Raw genomic sequence first — 17110 nt, forward strand, 5'->3', positions numbered from 1 at the left:
CCACCTCCCCACCCCCACCTCGCACTCTCTCTTGTTTTCTAAGAAAACATTATTTCTAAGAAATAATGCAGAATGTATTCTAAGAAAACATTATTTCATTATTTAATGAAAAAATATTTTAAAAAATATTTGTTTATTTATTTGAAAGAGAGAGAGGGAGCACAGTGTGGGAAGGGGCAGAGGGAGATGGAGAGGGAGAATTCTGGGGAGAGAGAATTTCATGCAGACTGCCCTCTGAGCACTTAGCCTGATGTGGGAGGCTGGATCTTAGGACCCTGAGATCTTGATCTGAGCCAAAATCAAGTCTCACACTTACCAGCTGAACTACGGAGGTGCCCCCAAGCTTTTATATTCTTCAGTTGTTATCATTAGGATGGTTGTTCAGACTCTTTAGTATAATGTGTTGCCAGAAACAAACATCTTTGTTCACCCTTTATCCCTTTCTAGTCTGCCTTACATTCTTAGTACCCACTGAATTTTCTTGGTCCTTTTTGGGTAGAGAAGGAAGGCTTTTTTTTAAGTGTCCATTGAAGTTTCTAGGTTGCCAGCTTCTTCAGCACCCAGTCTGGAAAATATGAGGCAAAAGAAAACCCAGAGTATTTATCACTGTGTCAGTCCTTGATCATGAGTCTCCCTTCTCATTACCTTTCAGAATTTTCTTATGTTTGTTTTATATATAATGTGGAGGGATGTTAGGTATACTTAGCAGGAGAAATTGGGAAAAGCATATCTATTCCATTTTGTCTGCATCAGGAAATCTGACCATTTTAAAAGTTGGATTATTTATCTTTTTATTATTGAACTGTAAGAATTTTTTTTTTTTTTAGTCTATTCTGTGTACAAGTCCTTTGTCAGAATATTGATTGCCTCCTTTTTAGCCTATTGGTTAAGGAAGGTTTCCTGTCTTAGGCTTATAGGAATTGGTGAACATAAAATTAACCTGACACTGGACAGGTTGAAATCAACAGCAGTTTGTTAGTCACATATACTCATGGCCCAGGAGGACACTGTATGCCTTGAAGGGCCATATGAGGATTGAACTTGGGAACAAAACTAACAACTATGGGCTGTGAGAAGCATGGTTTATGATACCAAGAGGGTGAGGTGCTCCTTGGTTCCTGCAGGAGATTATGACTGGCTTGTCTGAATTATTCTCTGGACTGGCAGGGAACTGAAACCTGCTACTTAAGGATAAGCAGGCTCTGTGAAGAGGAGGGCTTTTTGGTTTTGTTTTTTTAAGATTTTATTTTTTAAGAAATCTCTACATCTGAAGTGGGGCTTGAACTCACAATCTCAAGATCAAGAGTTGTGCGCTCTACTGACCAAGCCAGTAAGGCGCTCCAAGAAGACGGTTGTTTGAGTAGAAGATTCTGTCTGTAGGAGTAGAGTGGGAAGGGTACTTGCAGTTAGGCCATTTGAAGCTCTCCCATCACCGGTCAACAAAGCGGTGTGTAATATTGGGCCATAATTTTCGACTTTACACCTCAATCAGATATATGTAGTGTGTATATTTTTTCTCAGTCTGTGGCTTGCTTTTCATTTTGTTAATGGTGTCTTCCAAAGAGAAGAAGTTTTTAACTTTCTTAAAGTCCAGTTTATCAGCCTTTTCTCTCAAGGTTATTGCGTTTTGGGTCCTTCTACAATTTTTTTTTTTCCTACCCCATGATTGCAAAGACTTTCTGCTATGCTTACCTCTGATATTTTGGTGTGTGTGTCTAAGTCTATATAATTTTAAAATATTGAATGTGATATGAGATAGTGGTTGAGGTTTGTTTTTTTCATATGGATATCGAAACCAGTTCTATATATGGTTGTTTCAGTATGATTAGTTGAAAATGTTCCCTTTCCCAATTGAATTAAATTTTTCTTTTTGTGAGATATCAATTGACCTTATATGTGTGGTTGTATTTCTTTACGATCTTTGATCCAGGGATACAGAAGTCGTGCTTTTAAGGTGTGCCAAGTTTGTTCTTATGTCTGGACTTCTGCATGCTGATCCCCATGCCTTACCTGCTCTTTTTTACTTTTTTTTTTTTTTTTGGCCTGGTTAATATCTGATTGTCCTTTAGGTCTCTTTACAGATAATTACTTTTTCAGTAAACTTACTTGACTCACATGTGGAATAGATGCTTCTTCCATGTGCTTCTGGGGGATTGTATTTGCTATCTTTTTGGTAATGATTATTATTCCAAGACTCATTTATTTATCCAATATGTATTGTCAGACACTGTTCTGGGTGCTGGAGATATGGCAGGGAGTAAAATAATTCAAGAATTTTTGTCATTGTAGAACTTACATCCTAGTAGGTGCAAACAGGCAAAAAAACCCAAAACATACTAGAAGTGGACAGAGGGAAATAAGTGGTGTTATTGAGAAAAATAAAATAGTAAAGGAGTCATAGAAATGTTTTGGGTGCTTGCAATTTCAAATAGGATTGTCAGGGAAGACTTCTCTGAGAAGGGAATAGCTCAGGAAGAACTGAAGGAAGTGAGGAAATGAGTCATGTGGGTTTCTGGAACAACCATGTTCTATTTGTCTGGGACAAGTAGAAAGTCTCCGGGGTGGGAGCCTTCCGAGCGTGTCAGAAAAGGAGCGGGGGGGGGGGTGTAGAGGAGAGATTGGATCTGGGAGGTAATTAAGCCACCTCATGCAGGGCCTTCTAGGCCTGCCTTTAGGTCTTTGTACAGACTTCGGTTTTTTACTCCTGGTGAGATGGGAAGCCCTTGGAGAATTTTGACAAGGAAAGTGACAAAACTTATTTATATTTTTATAGGATACGTTCTTGCTGCTCTGTGGAGAATAAAGTGTTGGTGAGGTAAGGGTAAAAGCAGAGAGGCTGTTGGAAGGCTGTTGCAGTCATCCATGTGCAGTGTGGGAGTGGCTTGGGTCAGAGTGGTAGTAGTGAAGTCCTAGGGTTCTAAAGGTTTGAAGGTAGTTCTAGTAGGATTTCTGATTAGTGGGGTATAAAATGTAATTATTTTCTATCGCAACTTTTTCAAGAAGCCTGTAAGCTTGCTGAGGGTAGGATTTTGCCTTATTTACCATTGTGTTCTCAGCAGTGTAGCATAATGGCTAGAACATAGTAATCACATTCAGTACATACTTTTTGAATGAATCATTAAGTGATTGTACTGGAAGCTTATAGTGAAGAAACCAGTGAAGTGAGAGGCAACATAAATCCATTATGGCAAAAAAATGCAATGATGCAGTCTTTTAAGTAATTATTCTATAGTTCCAGCATTTTGGACTGTGGTTGCCTGAACATAACTCTTTCATCAGTAAAAAGAAAAAATAAAAAGAATTCATGTTCCTTACTTTCATCCCCTTGTTAACCTCTTTTAAGGGTTGTTAACAAAAGGAATAATGATATTAATGATAACTAACATTGATTGTTTTATTTGTATCAGATGCTATGATAAACACTTAGCATCTATTATCTCATTTAATTATCAGGATTTCCCTCCCTGTCCCCATATGAAGTAGGTGTTACTGTTACATTTCACAGATGAGGAAATTGAAGGTCCTATAAGCTACTAAGAGTGGTGTGAATCGAGGATTCAAGCCCAAGCCTAGCTCTTAACTGCTTTCCTGCCTTGCCTCCCACTTTGGGAATTTCTTTATAGTCATTGTCTCCTTTGCTATTACCCCAAGTGGCATTAGTGACTCAAGGAACATCCTAACTTCCCAGTTCTTGATGTTTGCAATTCTAGTGATCTTTATTCTTTTCTAGCTTCTCAAGTTCATGGTAATACTTTCCACTTTATTATTGGGCAGAATAGTTTGACTTGAGATGTTAAAACTGAATGTTCCCATTCCTTACAACTACTTACCCTCTCAAAAACTTTCTCATAGTCTTACTACTACTTTGGCCTTGCTGAAATTTTCAGGTTTTTAATTCCTGTCTTTTCTTCTGCTCTTTCAGCCTTTCCTGGCTTCATTTTCTTTCCTCTCTAACCATGTATCTAGTGACAGAATATTTATTGAGCACTTATATGCATCCACTAAGCCTCTTATCTAGAGGAATAGGTGCTAACATTAGCCCCATTTTGTAGATGAGGAAATTGGCATTTAGCAAAATAGAGTGATTTCCTTAAGGTCATAGAGTCAGCATTGGTTGAATCTCAAATCCACATCTATTTTTGACACAAAAACTCCTGGTGTTTATAACCTATTATCCTTCACTACAGTCTTCATTTTATTTACTTTAAACCATAGATCAGTGTGGTAGCCCACATTTTAAAATATAGATATTGTTAGGTGTTGGGAATTAGGGAGATTGATTTAAAATGATTTTATTTGGCTCATGAATTTAGAAGGAAGGATCCCCTATTGAGAATTATGGGTATGGGCAAAAATGGGATCTAGGCTACTGGAATATGGTGAAGATTAAAAATTGCTTTCATTTTAAGTACTTCTTTTGTTGAGAATATTATCTCACATAAAACTGTTGTAACTGTCAGTCATTTCTTGATCTAAAATTAAAGTTAACTTGCCAGTAATGGCTCTCAGATAAATAAGGACAAGGTATCCTAAACAAAAAGAGTAATTAATATTCCAAGTAAAGCAACTGGTAATTAAAATAAAATTGAACCAGTGGGAATTTCCAGCATAAGGATGGAAGCTACTTTTAGTCATCCTACTTTGGATAGATCTTTCCCTTTTTGTATATAGTTACTATGAAAATTTCCTTTACATATATTATAAAGAGATATATTAATTATTTTCCTGTTGTGTTATATTTTGATTTATAAATAACTTTTTATGTGCATCCTCCTAAAAGTTGTTATTTCACAGGGTTTCATCTGTCCATTATGTATGAAAAGATGTATAACTGCTATTGATTTGTCGGAGCATTACCAGCAAGTGCACGCTGAAAATGAGACAAGAGGACAGGAACTTCTTAATGACTCCAGTGTTACTGTGGGTCCTGTATATTTTGCTTTGGCAGCTTGGTTATGGGTTGCTCAAAATAGTTTCGTTTTTCCTTGCCTCGGTGTTGCTTAACTTTTTATGCTACAGAGGGAATATGGATTGCTTTAATTATGCATGCTTCAAAGAGGTTCAATAAGGAAAACAGGCTCTTGGGAAGTTGGGTTGGTTGCCCTTACTCTCTGCAGCTGTCTTTTTGTGAATCTGTAAACAAATATAAAAGCTTAAGTTAATATTTTTGTATAAATTTTGCCATGAAATTTGAAATGTAAAGTGAATGATACTTGATTTCAATATCTATAAGTTATATCTTTATTATTTAGTTAATGCTAATGAATGTTTTAAGATGTTTTAGGTTAAACTGCTTTTACTCTTATATAGAAAGAGGATTTAGCATATTGTTACTGTTTTTATTTGAGATCAAATAGGGCATTAGAATTTGGATCTACCCTTGTTTCAGTCTTTGTTTTGACACCCTGGACTTGAGGAGACTGACAGAATGGCACAAACTCCTCATTAATACTGGATCACCCACATGTTTCTCTGTCCTGGGTGGGACTGGTATATGTCTATGACTGAGGGTGGAAGCTGGTGAGGGGAACTGTTGTCCATTTGCAGGCTGGCAAAAGTTTCTTAGTGATCTCAATATATCTCTTTCCTTTGAAAATTACTGCAATATTCTAAAAATAAAAAGAAACATGGCTTTTTTCCCTTCATTTCTTTGCAAATCTTACAAAAGAAGGAAACTTTTTGTACCCAGAAAGACCCCCCCCCAAAAAAAAGATGTTTGTATTTCTGTCTGGCTGTTGTATAAGAAAAGGATTTCATCAAATATTCATGTATTTAGCATATTAATAGAGTACTTCTTATGTACCATGTATTTTGGTAAGTAAAGGAGATAAAAAGGTAAATAAGTTATACTCTCTACCTCAGGAAATTTCTCTGATGAATATTATTTGCAAAAAGAGTGCAGTGGTGATTCAAGTTGAGGGGAACCCAGAAAAACTTCATTGGGAAACAGTTAAACCAGACATTTTCTAGAGTGGTGGGGAAAATGGGTACATTATAGGAGGACACCAGTTAAACTAGATAACTGGTGCCAGCAAAGAAAGAGGCATAAAAGATTCTTAGAGCTCTCCTTAGAACTTTACCAGCTGTCTTCCTTTCAGAACATCTGTGTCAGCTTTTCTTCTTTATGGGTTAACCAAAATGAAAAGACCCAATATCACCTACTTATCACTTAATTAAGAACTTTCTTTTTAATTGAAAGAACTCTTAGTATAACAGGGATACCATAAGTATCAAGTTAGGGAAAGTTCTTAGCTGCAGTGTATCTGAGAAAGGATTAGAGATAACTGAAACTTAAGAGTAGGGGACTTATTGTTTTTAATCTTAAATACACTGTGTGTGTGTGTGTGGTATGTCTGTGTGTGTTTGGAAGTTTGGAAGGATCAAAGGAAATAAATGTAGCTGGTTGTTTTTAGTATTTTATTGTTTACTAACAGTATTTTTATGGAAGTTATTGACCTAGTTAACCCTTGAAGGTGGTTGAGAAAAAATAGAGAAGCAGTCTTGTAATATCCAGAATTAGTATTACAGGGTCCATTAACTAAAGATCATGTATTCTGTTCATGAGACATCCCTCAGATACTCACTCTAGCTTATATTACTGTCATTTTAAAGATTTTATTTATTTATTTGACAAAGATCACAAGTAGGCAGAGAGGCAGGCAGAGAGAAGGGGAAGCAGGCTCCCTGCCGAGCAGGGAGCCCGTTACTGTCATTTTAAATGAGTGATGTGGTTTTAATAAAGTTTTTTCTTTATCCTTCTCATCTATATCAGGCTAACATTATTAAATATAGCATGTGAATAATTTTAAGAAATGATTGTGAAAAGTCAAAACAGGGTATAGGAAAAAACCATAAAATGTGGATACAGAAATGAAAGTGGCTAGAATTAATAAAGTCACCCACCCATTCAGTGATGAATGCTTATGTCTCTGAGACATCAAACAAGTTTAATATCATCTATTTAAGAAGATGAGAAAGTATATGTATTTTAGAAAGATTTATTTTTACCATAAATGTCTCAAAGTTAAAGTGTTATTTAAGCATGGGAAATTCACTTAGGTGAATCATTTGGAGAATTCACTTAGGTGGGGTTATTTCTATAATTAAATATATATTACTGAATTTATAAAATTTCTCTTTAGGGATGAATCAGTTCTTTCTGGAGTATTAACCTGGTAATATTTAGAAGCTTTAAGAAGGTATGGCATACCTTAATGTGATCATTAGCTTTCTTGAATCCTTAGATATCTAGAGGCAAAATCTGGAAGTAGAGACAGTACTCAAAAAGCCAAAGTTACAAAGATTAAATAGTGTAATTGGTATGTGGATTCTCTGGGGAACATTCTAATTTGTCTTCTGATTACTAGTAAAAGCTGAGATGCAAAAGAGAAATGACAGACTAAATGGTATGGAGGTTGATATTCTATTGCACTAAAGGCATGTTAATTACAACAAAGTTCTGTAATGTTAATTACAGAAGTTATAAGAATGACAAATTAGGCATAATGTAGAGCTGTTATGAAACATGATGGTAGATAATAGATGGTTTTTAAAGAAAGAGCATAACATCAGCTAGATTAGCACATAGACCAGGAACATTCATTCATTTAAAGACAGTGCTGAGCATCAAATATCTCTGCAGCCTCAGGGCATCATTCAGATGTCCAAAGGTGCATCATTAATACTGCTCTTTTTGCTCATTTCAGGAGTTTCATAGGAGATCATTGTCTTCATTTACCTGTTGTACCCCTGCCCCTCACTCTGGCTCTGTGATCAAGACACACCTCTGTTTCCCAATTGCAGCACAACTGTTCAAACCTCTTTCCATACCTTTGTTAGAATGCCTTTCTTTTATTTCTGACAAGTAACTCCTACTCATTCTTTAGTACCAAATTCCAGTGTCCAGTGTCTAGTGTGTATATGCATATACATAATACATATGAGTATCTGTGCATTTTTTGTAAAGCAGTAACTCCTGCCACAGGCAGATTTGAATTCCTCTTTTCCTGTGTTCCTGTAGTTCTTTATATCTACTTGTATTGTACCATTGTCTGGTAATATTTGTCTATGTATCAGTATCCTCAGTATACAACAAGCCTTGGTCCTGCCACACAGCATACATAAATGAGAAATGACGATATGCTGTTTTTGTAGCATCCAGGGAAGGAGAAGTTTTTTATTAATTTTTTGGTTTTTACTTGTTTCAGAGTATTTATTACTTTCCTCAGGCTATCCCTTGGAAAGTTTTGTAATTGGCAAGGTGTTAAAGCTCTTCTTTTTTAATAGAGATTTTTATTGATTTGAGTGTGTGAGAGAGAATGAGCAGGGAGGAAGAGTAGAGGAAGAGGGAGAAGCAGATTTCCTGCTAACAGGGAGTCAGATCAAGTGGGACTTGATCTGCTCATAACCTGTGGAAGTTATGAGCTTAACTTATGAGTGGAAGGTAGATGCTTAACCCACTGAGCTACCTAGGTACCCCTCTTCTGTTTTTGTTTTTGTTTCTGTTTTTTTCCAAATTCTGCCCTGTCAGGTTCATTCATACTTTTATTACTTATTTATTTATGTTTAAAGTAGGCTCCATACCCTAGGTTCAAGTTGGGGCTTGAATTCATAACCTTGAAGAGTTGCATGCTCTAATGGCTGAGTTTGCTGGTTGTTATTTTATTTTATTAAACAAATATTCAGTGTAGAAAATACAGAGTATGTTCAGAAATACTACACTAGCTATTATGGAAAAATGGATGAAAAGCTTCAGTGTGTTGTTTATTTTAGTGAAAGTAGAAACTTGACGAGCTACTAAGCATAGTGCTGGGGGGAGAAAGCAATATATGCAAAGAAATGTGGGATACCATGGTGTGTTCAGAGAATATAAGTAAGTCAGAATAGTTGAAAATGTCAGTAGAGTTGAACAGAGTGAGGTGTTCAGGCATCAGAGTGATTAGGTCGTTGAGGGAATACTCATACAGGACTTTGTATGCCTTAGTCATATAATTCTGAGATTGTTTATAAGCATTTAATATTTTATGGGACTATTAACTTTAGGCTTTTACAGTGTTAATCTTAGGTTAGCAAGGAATTTACAGTATATACAGTAGTACTACAATACTTCTTAATCATTATAGATATTCTGTGGTAATTATAAATTATTTACTATATTTCCTTTTCCTTGATAGGACTCAAGGATCATAATACTTTGTTTTTAGTTTTTTTGTTATCATTCCTATGAAGTAGATTAGGGCAGATATTATTTTACTAAGGGGCATATCTAGAAAGAGAGAGAAAGGACATGATGATAGATCTTCTCAACTAATCTTCTAGATTAGAACTATATTCTCAAATTAGAATTCTGTATTCTAGCCATCAATTTATTCAACCTAAAAGATGGTTTTAAGGGTTTTTTCATATTTCATAAACTTCAACCAGAATAGACAGTGATGTACATTTACACAATACCAGATTTTGGGCTTAATGTCATAAATTACAGTCTACTAATGGCACCATTGGTATAATATTTGACTGTATTTCATAATATACAAATTGCTGTCTTACAGTATTAAACAGAATTTTGTAAACTTTTTCTGCCTCTTTCTACAGGGTTTCATATGTCCCCAGTGTATGAAATCCCTTGGATCTGCTGATGAACTTTTCAAACACTATGAGGTAGTTCATGATGCTGGTAATGACTCAAGTCATGGAGGAGAGGCTCTTGCTCTGAAGCGGTATAGTACAATCGCTTTGAAGTATATGCTGTTATGAGTGCATGTGATATTATCTGTTTTGTGTGTTAGGGCCCAAGTAGTGTGCTCACTGTTCTTTGTCAGACTGTCTCTGAGGGAAGGACAATAGAATATGAGAAGGTTTGATAGGACTCAAGGAACAGAAGGAAGCCAGAGTTGCCTGAGCTGAGGCAATGAGGAGGAAGGTATTAAGGCAGGGTCTATACTGTCCAGATTGTATAGTCCTTGTTAATGAGTTCAGATTTTATCCTAACTGCAATAGCAAGCTATTAATACTTATTATTGGGAAATTAATGGGAGTTATTTTGTTTCTGGCTCAGGCACTTAATGATTATATCATTTCAGTGGTAAGATGTTTTTCTATTCATAAACAGTGACCTTTCAGAATAAAATTATTTTTCTAAGGGGTATACATAAAATTCTATGTGTAAAATTCTAAAACGTTTTTTTTAATTGAGAAAACTAGAATATTAATGTATAGTCACTAACCATGATTTATTAAGAGACCAGGTTATTAGAGGACGTTAACTATTAATTCCTTTTTTCCCCCAATTTATGTTTAGAGATGATATAACACTACTTAGACAAGAGGTCCAAGACCTTCAGGCTTCACTTAAGGTAACAATAAAAATGATTATATTTGTTTATTTACAGTGTTTCAGATAATAAATCTTTGGAAATTTACTAAATTAAAATATATCCTTTTTTCTCCTTAGGAAGAAAAATGGTACTCAGAAGAATTAAAGAAAGAATTAGAAAAATTTCAAGGGCTGCAGCAGCAAGTAAATGCTTTTAAATACTTAAAGTGTGTTTATTAGTTGTTTATTTTCATCGTTGAAAATAAGCATTTTGTTAGCAGGTGACCTGTAATAAATAACTTCTTCTAATTTGTTTATCTGTATTTATAGCCTTGAGTGTATATCTTTTGTAATTCTAGTGAAAGCAAACAAATAATTGGGAGGCTAAGATGTAATTTCTTAAAGATGTTCTATTAAGAATCAGTTACCTGTGGATTTTTTTTCATACCAGGATGCATTATTCTAATTTTCTGACAGTATACCTAAATTACTGAAAAATACAGGTTCAGACAATAGTGAAATTCTTCAGAGCATTTGTGTTGTGACAAATTAGAAATCACTAAATTGTCTGTTAGTAGGGAAAGAACTATTATTTACTTTTTTGTTTACATTTATGCAGATTATTTGAAAATGTAGGGGAATGGTTGTATTAACAATTTTAGTTTTTTTTAAACCAGTGTTATTTTTAAAAAACAATAAAAATATGTATATTTATATGTACACACATACACGCACATATACACACTGCTTTATATAAAAGTAATGCATAGAAAAAACCCAAAATCATTGGTATCACAAGTGGTTACTCTGGAGTGAGAGTCTATTGATACATTGTTTAATGTATTTTCTAAATAAATGTCTTGGGGCGCCTGGGTGGCTCAGTGGGTTAAAGCCTCTGCTTTCACCTCAGATCATGATCCCAGGTTCCTGGGTTCGAGCCCTGCATCGGGCTCTCTGCTCAGCAGGGAGCCTGCTTCCCTTCTGCTCTCTCTGCCTGCCTCTCTGCCTACTTGTGATCTCTGTCTGTCAAATAAATAAATAAAATCTTAAATAAATAAATATCTTAACCAATTATGATTTTTATATTAAAATTATATTGGCTTTTGGGACACCTGGATAGCTTGGTCAGTTAAGTATCTGCTTTGGGCTCAGGTCATGGACCAAGTCCTGCATCAGGCTCCCTGCTCGACTGGGAGTTTGCTTCTCCCTCTAACCCTTCCCCTACTTGTGATCTCTCTCTCACTCTCTCAAATAAGTAAATAAAATTAAAAAAAAAATAAAATTATATTGGCTTCTGTATTACAGTTACATAAAGAATCATAGAATAATGAATTTTACCAAATATAGTTCTTATTTGTAAGAATAAAGTGGATACCCTTCAACAATAGTTCTAACCATTTTATTAAGTAATTAGTGATCCCTTTGCATATTAGTACATTGTGACTCTTACTGCCTTTTTTAAAGATTTTATTTATTTATATGAGGGAGAGAGAGTGCGTGAGCAAGAGAGCACAAGCAGGAAGAGCAGCAGAGGGAGAGGGAGAAGTAGACTTTCCACTGGGCAGGGAACCTGATGCAGGGCTCCGTCTCAGAACTCTGAGATCATGAACTGAGCTCAAGGCAGACACTTAACTGACTGAACCACCCAGGTGCCCTTCTTTTTGCCTTTTTGTTTTTTCACCAAAAATTTCCATTTGGACTAGAAAAAATGCAAATAAATGAATAGCAAGGTATCAGTCTTATTACTTCTCACTTCTGCATTTGAGGTAGGAAAGACTTTTTTTTTAAAATATTTTATTTATTTGTTTGATAGTGAGAAAGAGAGAGAGAGAGAGCACACACACAAGTAGGGGGAGCAGCAGGCAGAGGGAGAAGCAGGCTTTCTGCTGAGCAGGGAGCCTGATGTGGGGCTTGATCCCAGGACCCTGGAATCATGACCTGAGCCGAAGGCAGGCACTTAACGACTGAGCCACCCAGGCGCCCCGGAAAGACGTTTTTAGTAATCTTTCAGTTCATTTACTCATGTTTTACAGAGATGCCATTAACAATTCACAAAACATGTGCTGTATTTTTTTTTTTTTGTACCTGAGAACAGAGGAAACTGTTTACTACATTTGAGATGACTTTTTCAAATTTAATAAATAAATTCTCCACATTGCAAGATGAAATTGCCTTGATTTAGGAAATTTACTTTTGGAGGCAATGTATTTAAAATATTGATGATTTTTAGCACTAGTATGTCTAAATCTAATGTACAGGAAAATAAAAAGTCAGATATACATTGAGATGCTTTATTAAACTCTTTCAGATATGTATACTTTTTTAGAATGAAAATAATGACTAGGCAATATAGTGTTTTATTTGTAATGCACATAATAAATTAAACCTTATGGAATATATTCTTTATTTCTGTTTTTTAAAATGATGATTTATAATTCCGAATTAAAAATTTGTGCTTTTAATGCTAAACTTTTTAGCAATGATAGCTTCATGGCATATATTAGTTTATGCAAAAATTTATATGTTATAGGATTGAATCTTTTTTATTTTTTTAAAGATTTATTTATTGGGTGTGTGGGTGGCTCAGTTGGTTAGACATATGCCTTTGGCTTGGGTTATGATCCCAGGGTCCCGGGATTGAGCCTGCACTGTCTGTCCTCTGTCTGCTGCTCTGCCCACTTGCTCTCTCTCTCTCTCTCTCTGTAAGATAAATAAATCTTTTAAAAAGGAAGAGATTTGTTTATTTATTATTTATTTGAGAAAGAGAGAGAGAGAGATCGGAGCGGGTGGGGTTAAGGAAGGGGGACAGAAAATCTCAAGCAGACTCCACACTGAGCAAGGAGCCTGACATGGGGCTCTGTCCCAAGACCCTGAGACCATGAGCTGAGCCAAAACCAAGAGTCTAATGCTTAACTGACAGCCACCCGGGCGCCCCTATGAGATTATGAATCTTATCTGCTGACTTAAGTATTGGTTTTAGAATCTGTGTTTATAAAGATAATAATTTATGTTATTTTTAAATCTTTACTGGTGTGTCTGGGTGGCTCAGTCAAGCATCTAGCTCTTGATCTTAGCTCAGGTCTTGATCTCAGTGTTGTGAGTTCAAGCCCAGCAGAAAGCCTGCATTAAAAAAAAGTATTTTTACTGAATTTATGGAATTTAAGATGCTATCTTATTGCGGGATCCATTATAACTTTATATTAACATAAAAAATTCTTAGAACCAGTGACTGCAAGTAGATAATTATGCCAGTCTGCCTAATGTTACTTTAGAGATCTGGAAGATTGTGAACAGGCCAGAATGTTATCAGAATCTTACTACTTACCTCACAGAATGTGGCTTTTAGAGATTTTTTGTTTTTTCACATTTACAATGGTAATAGTATTTTCTTTTCATTTTAATGTGTTTGTTTATGTCTTATTTTCATTGAGGAGTCTAAGCCTGATGGAATGGTGGCTGACTCAGCAGCAGGTAACTTTACTTAAAGCAGATGTTTTTTCATTTTTCTTTTTCTCCTTGCTTATTCTTCTTTTTTACTTTTTACCTTTTCTCTGATGTCTGCTACATAAATTTGTATTATGGTTATACTTTCTGGCTCTGAAACAGTGAAGATAATAGTCACATTTTAGATTTAGAATATTGCCTTTGAAGTTCATAATTTAATCAGCCAACAAAATTCTTAGTGTTTTCTTAATTCGTTATATTCTGTAGTTATAAATAAACTTCTAGAATATTACATGAATATAGCTTAATGAAAAGTTAAAACTATTTTAAAGAGTGATGTACTCCTTTTCTCTTGGAATAAAATGATGAAGCTAGCATCTTTGTAATTGACTTTAACTAGAGGAATGCTCAATGAATAATCAAAATTATATTTTGAGGTTAGCTGTTCTATTTACTTTCCCTCTGAAGTCTTTTTATGAGAATGAAGTATTAGGAGTTGACTGTATATTTTAATTGATTCTTTTATTTTGTATAAGACCTTGATTTTAAATCATTTCTAACTTCATTTCTCATTATAATAAATTTTAGAGAGGCAAAATATATTCTGCTTTGGTTAGTTGATGGTCATAGGAAAATAACAAATGTGAAATCAAAATAATCTTGAAACAAATATTTATGGATTATTTAGGCATGATGCTAAATATTCTTTTCATTTGTTTTATATGTTTATAAATTATGACTTGTGGCTTAAATGAATTCAATATACTTAATTCTTGAAATGTTGATACATTCTATTTGCAATTAGATGATAAGACTCCTGTTGATTGTCTTTTTTTTTCATGTTGATTATCTTTCCTATAATGATTAGGATATAAGTAATAACAATTTAGGAAATATAACTAGCATTAATTATGTATTTGAATAACTGTGATACTTTTTTTGTAGAACTACAATCTTTGGAACAACAATTAGAAGAAGCCCAAACAGAAAATTTTAATATTAAGCAAATGAAAGACTTATTTGAACAGAAAGCAGCCCAACTTGCCACGGAAATCGCAGGTAAATTGAATCAGATTTTTTAGCTAGTACATCAACCTTCTTAACCTTTTTACCATTATAGAGCCTAGAAATAAGGCATTAATTGTGTGTTAGTGTGAGAAGGCATTTGTTATATACTATGGTGGTGATTACTAGAATTTAATAGTAGAATTGCTATAAAAATTAATTTGTCCTCTCACCTCCTTTCAAAGGACTGATTTTCTCTGTAGAATTCTTGAAATTTAGAGAAGGTGAATTTTCTTTTGGGGTATGCTTAAAGATTAATAGGTAACATTTTGAAGAAATTAAATAATATAGATGTAATATTTGTTAATGCTATCAATTAGCATATTGATACATTAACAAGCTAATTTGTAATAGTGTTGTGCTATATGGAATTCAGGTAGACAGAAACATTTGATTATTTTAAGTTCATCATTTCATGTAATCAGAAGTTAAAGTTACTGTATGTGTTTATGGTTATGTAAGGAATGTGAATTTGAATTAATGATATGTAGATATGCATTGTGTAATATGCAGGAATTTATAAAACTGTATAATATATAGGACTTCATAAAACTGTCCTTTCCTAGAGTTAATGTCATAAAACTAATATTTATAACTCTTTTAAATTAGATATAAAGTCAAAATATGATGAAGAAAGGAGTCTTCGAGAAGCTGCTGACCAAAAAGTGGCACATCTGACAGAAGAATTAAACAAAGAAACAACTATAATTCAAGATCTGAAGACTGAACTGGTAATTTAGAAACCATTTATTGGAATGTACTTTTATAATTTTCCAAATTAAAAATGATATATATACTCTGGTGAAAAATTTTAAAAGCATAGCTTGTCTAAAATGGAAGAAATAAAAATTCCATATACTAATAGGATTTTTTACATAGAAATGGAATCTAGGATGCAAAATTTATTACCTTAATATATTTGTGTTTCTATCTTAATATTATCTTTTTGCTTAGCATTTTCGCTGTTTCTATCTTAATGTTATCCATCTTTTTGCTCTTTCCTATCTGCATTTCTGATCCTGACCTTTCTTTGCACTTTGGTTTTATAAATCGACCTACTTTTAGGATACTCCTAATTGCATTTCTAGCTTTCATTTCAAATTCAACAAATGTAACATCAAGTCATCATATTTCCTCCTCAGCTGTGTTTCTGTCATTGGTATTACACATCTTCAACAGTCTCCCAAGGTGTAAAAAGCTTGAATCTGCTCTTGACTCCTTTCTGTCCTTTATTTAGGGTTCAATAAATATATCAATAAAATCAACCATATCCAGTCTGCAACAAACCCTAATTATGCTTACATCAGCTCCTTTATTTTTATTACCAGTTTTCTAGGATAGAAGATGAGGCATTTATGCTTCAAAATGTGACATTTATCAAGTGATTGTTATGATCATTGGGTGTAGTTTGTGAAGGAAAGAAAGCAAATAAAGCACTTAGAATAATTGTGAATTTGCCATTTTGCGCCTTGAGTGGTAATACTATTAAATAGGACATATATTTTGGGAAGAGGAGAGGCTTGTTGGTGGAAAGATCAGTGGTCAATGTTTGCAATCCAATAGTTGATATCAAAGATTATTTTCATTTTGATGTCTTTGTAGTAAAACCATATAAAAATGTGTGTTCTTTTAGTTTTCTCACCTTATTTTTTAATGAAAATGTGCTCTACAGCTTCAGAGACCTGGTATAGAAGATGTTGCTGTGCTAAAGAAAGAACTGGTACAAGTTCAAACACTAATGGACAACATGACATTGGAATGTGAGAAAGAATCTGAAAAACTCAAAGATGAGTGCAAAAAGTTACAGGCAGAATATGCCAACTCAGAGGTAAATAAGTTCAGTATGCCTAAATGTGACTTTTGTTAACTTGTTTAGTGTATACTATTGAGTAAAGCCAACATTTGAGATTTTTCTGAGTGATCTGTCAAAACAGTATTTGACTTTCATTTGCTCTGATGACATTTGTATATAATCAGTCTAATCTGAGAGACAGTATTTAACTTTGCTTTATGTAGCTAGACATGTAGAGAAGAATGTGTAAGAGTATTGTTTTATTTAATAAATGATATATATTGTGGGGAGATAATGTGGTAATTGAGTTTACGTCAGCTTGGTAGAGGTAAAGGAAGCATGATTTCATTTTTTACATTTGTATTACCAATGTTGTTCAGAAAACATATTTAGGAAAAACTTATTTTCTTGTAGGTTTGTTTCTCCCTTACCAATTATTGAATTATGCGTATGAATCACGGATGTTGTTGAAAGAAATCTTAAAAATCAGCTAA

General features: G+C 34.2%; 1 protein-coding gene across 3 annotated transcripts in view; it reads left to right on the forward strand.

Moving 5' to 3' along the window:
* EEA1 (early endosome antigen 1) overlaps positions 1-17110 on the forward strand; it is a 119420-nt gene that overhangs the window by 32959 nt on the left and 69351 nt on the right. The window contains exons 3-10 of one of the 3 annotated variants that reach the window (XM_044228845.1): positions 4795-4920; positions 9595-9719; positions 10301-10355; positions 10454-10519; positions 13747-13786; positions 14705-14818; positions 15434-15555; positions 16497-16652. In XM_044228845.1, the coding sequence (XP_044084780.1) occupies positions 4795-4920; positions 9595-9719; positions 10301-10355; positions 10454-10519; positions 13747-13786; positions 14705-14818; positions 15434-15555; positions 16497-16652 (804 nt within the window). Of the gene's footprint in view, positions 1-2773; positions 2811-4794; positions 4921-9594; positions 9720-10300; positions 10356-10453; positions 10520-13746; positions 13787-14704; positions 14819-15433; positions 15556-16496; positions 16653-17110 lie in introns of all 3 variants that reach the window. The other 2 variants (XM_044228847.1, XM_044228846.1) reach the window with 2 other exon arrangements.

This window comes from Neovison vison, chromosome 12 (assembly GCF_020171115.1).
Source record: "Neovison vison isolate M4711 chromosome 12, ASM_NN_V1, whole genome shotgun sequence".
NCBI classification, from domain to species: domain Eukaryota; kingdom Metazoa; phylum Chordata; class Mammalia; order Carnivora; family Mustelidae; genus Neogale; species Neogale vison.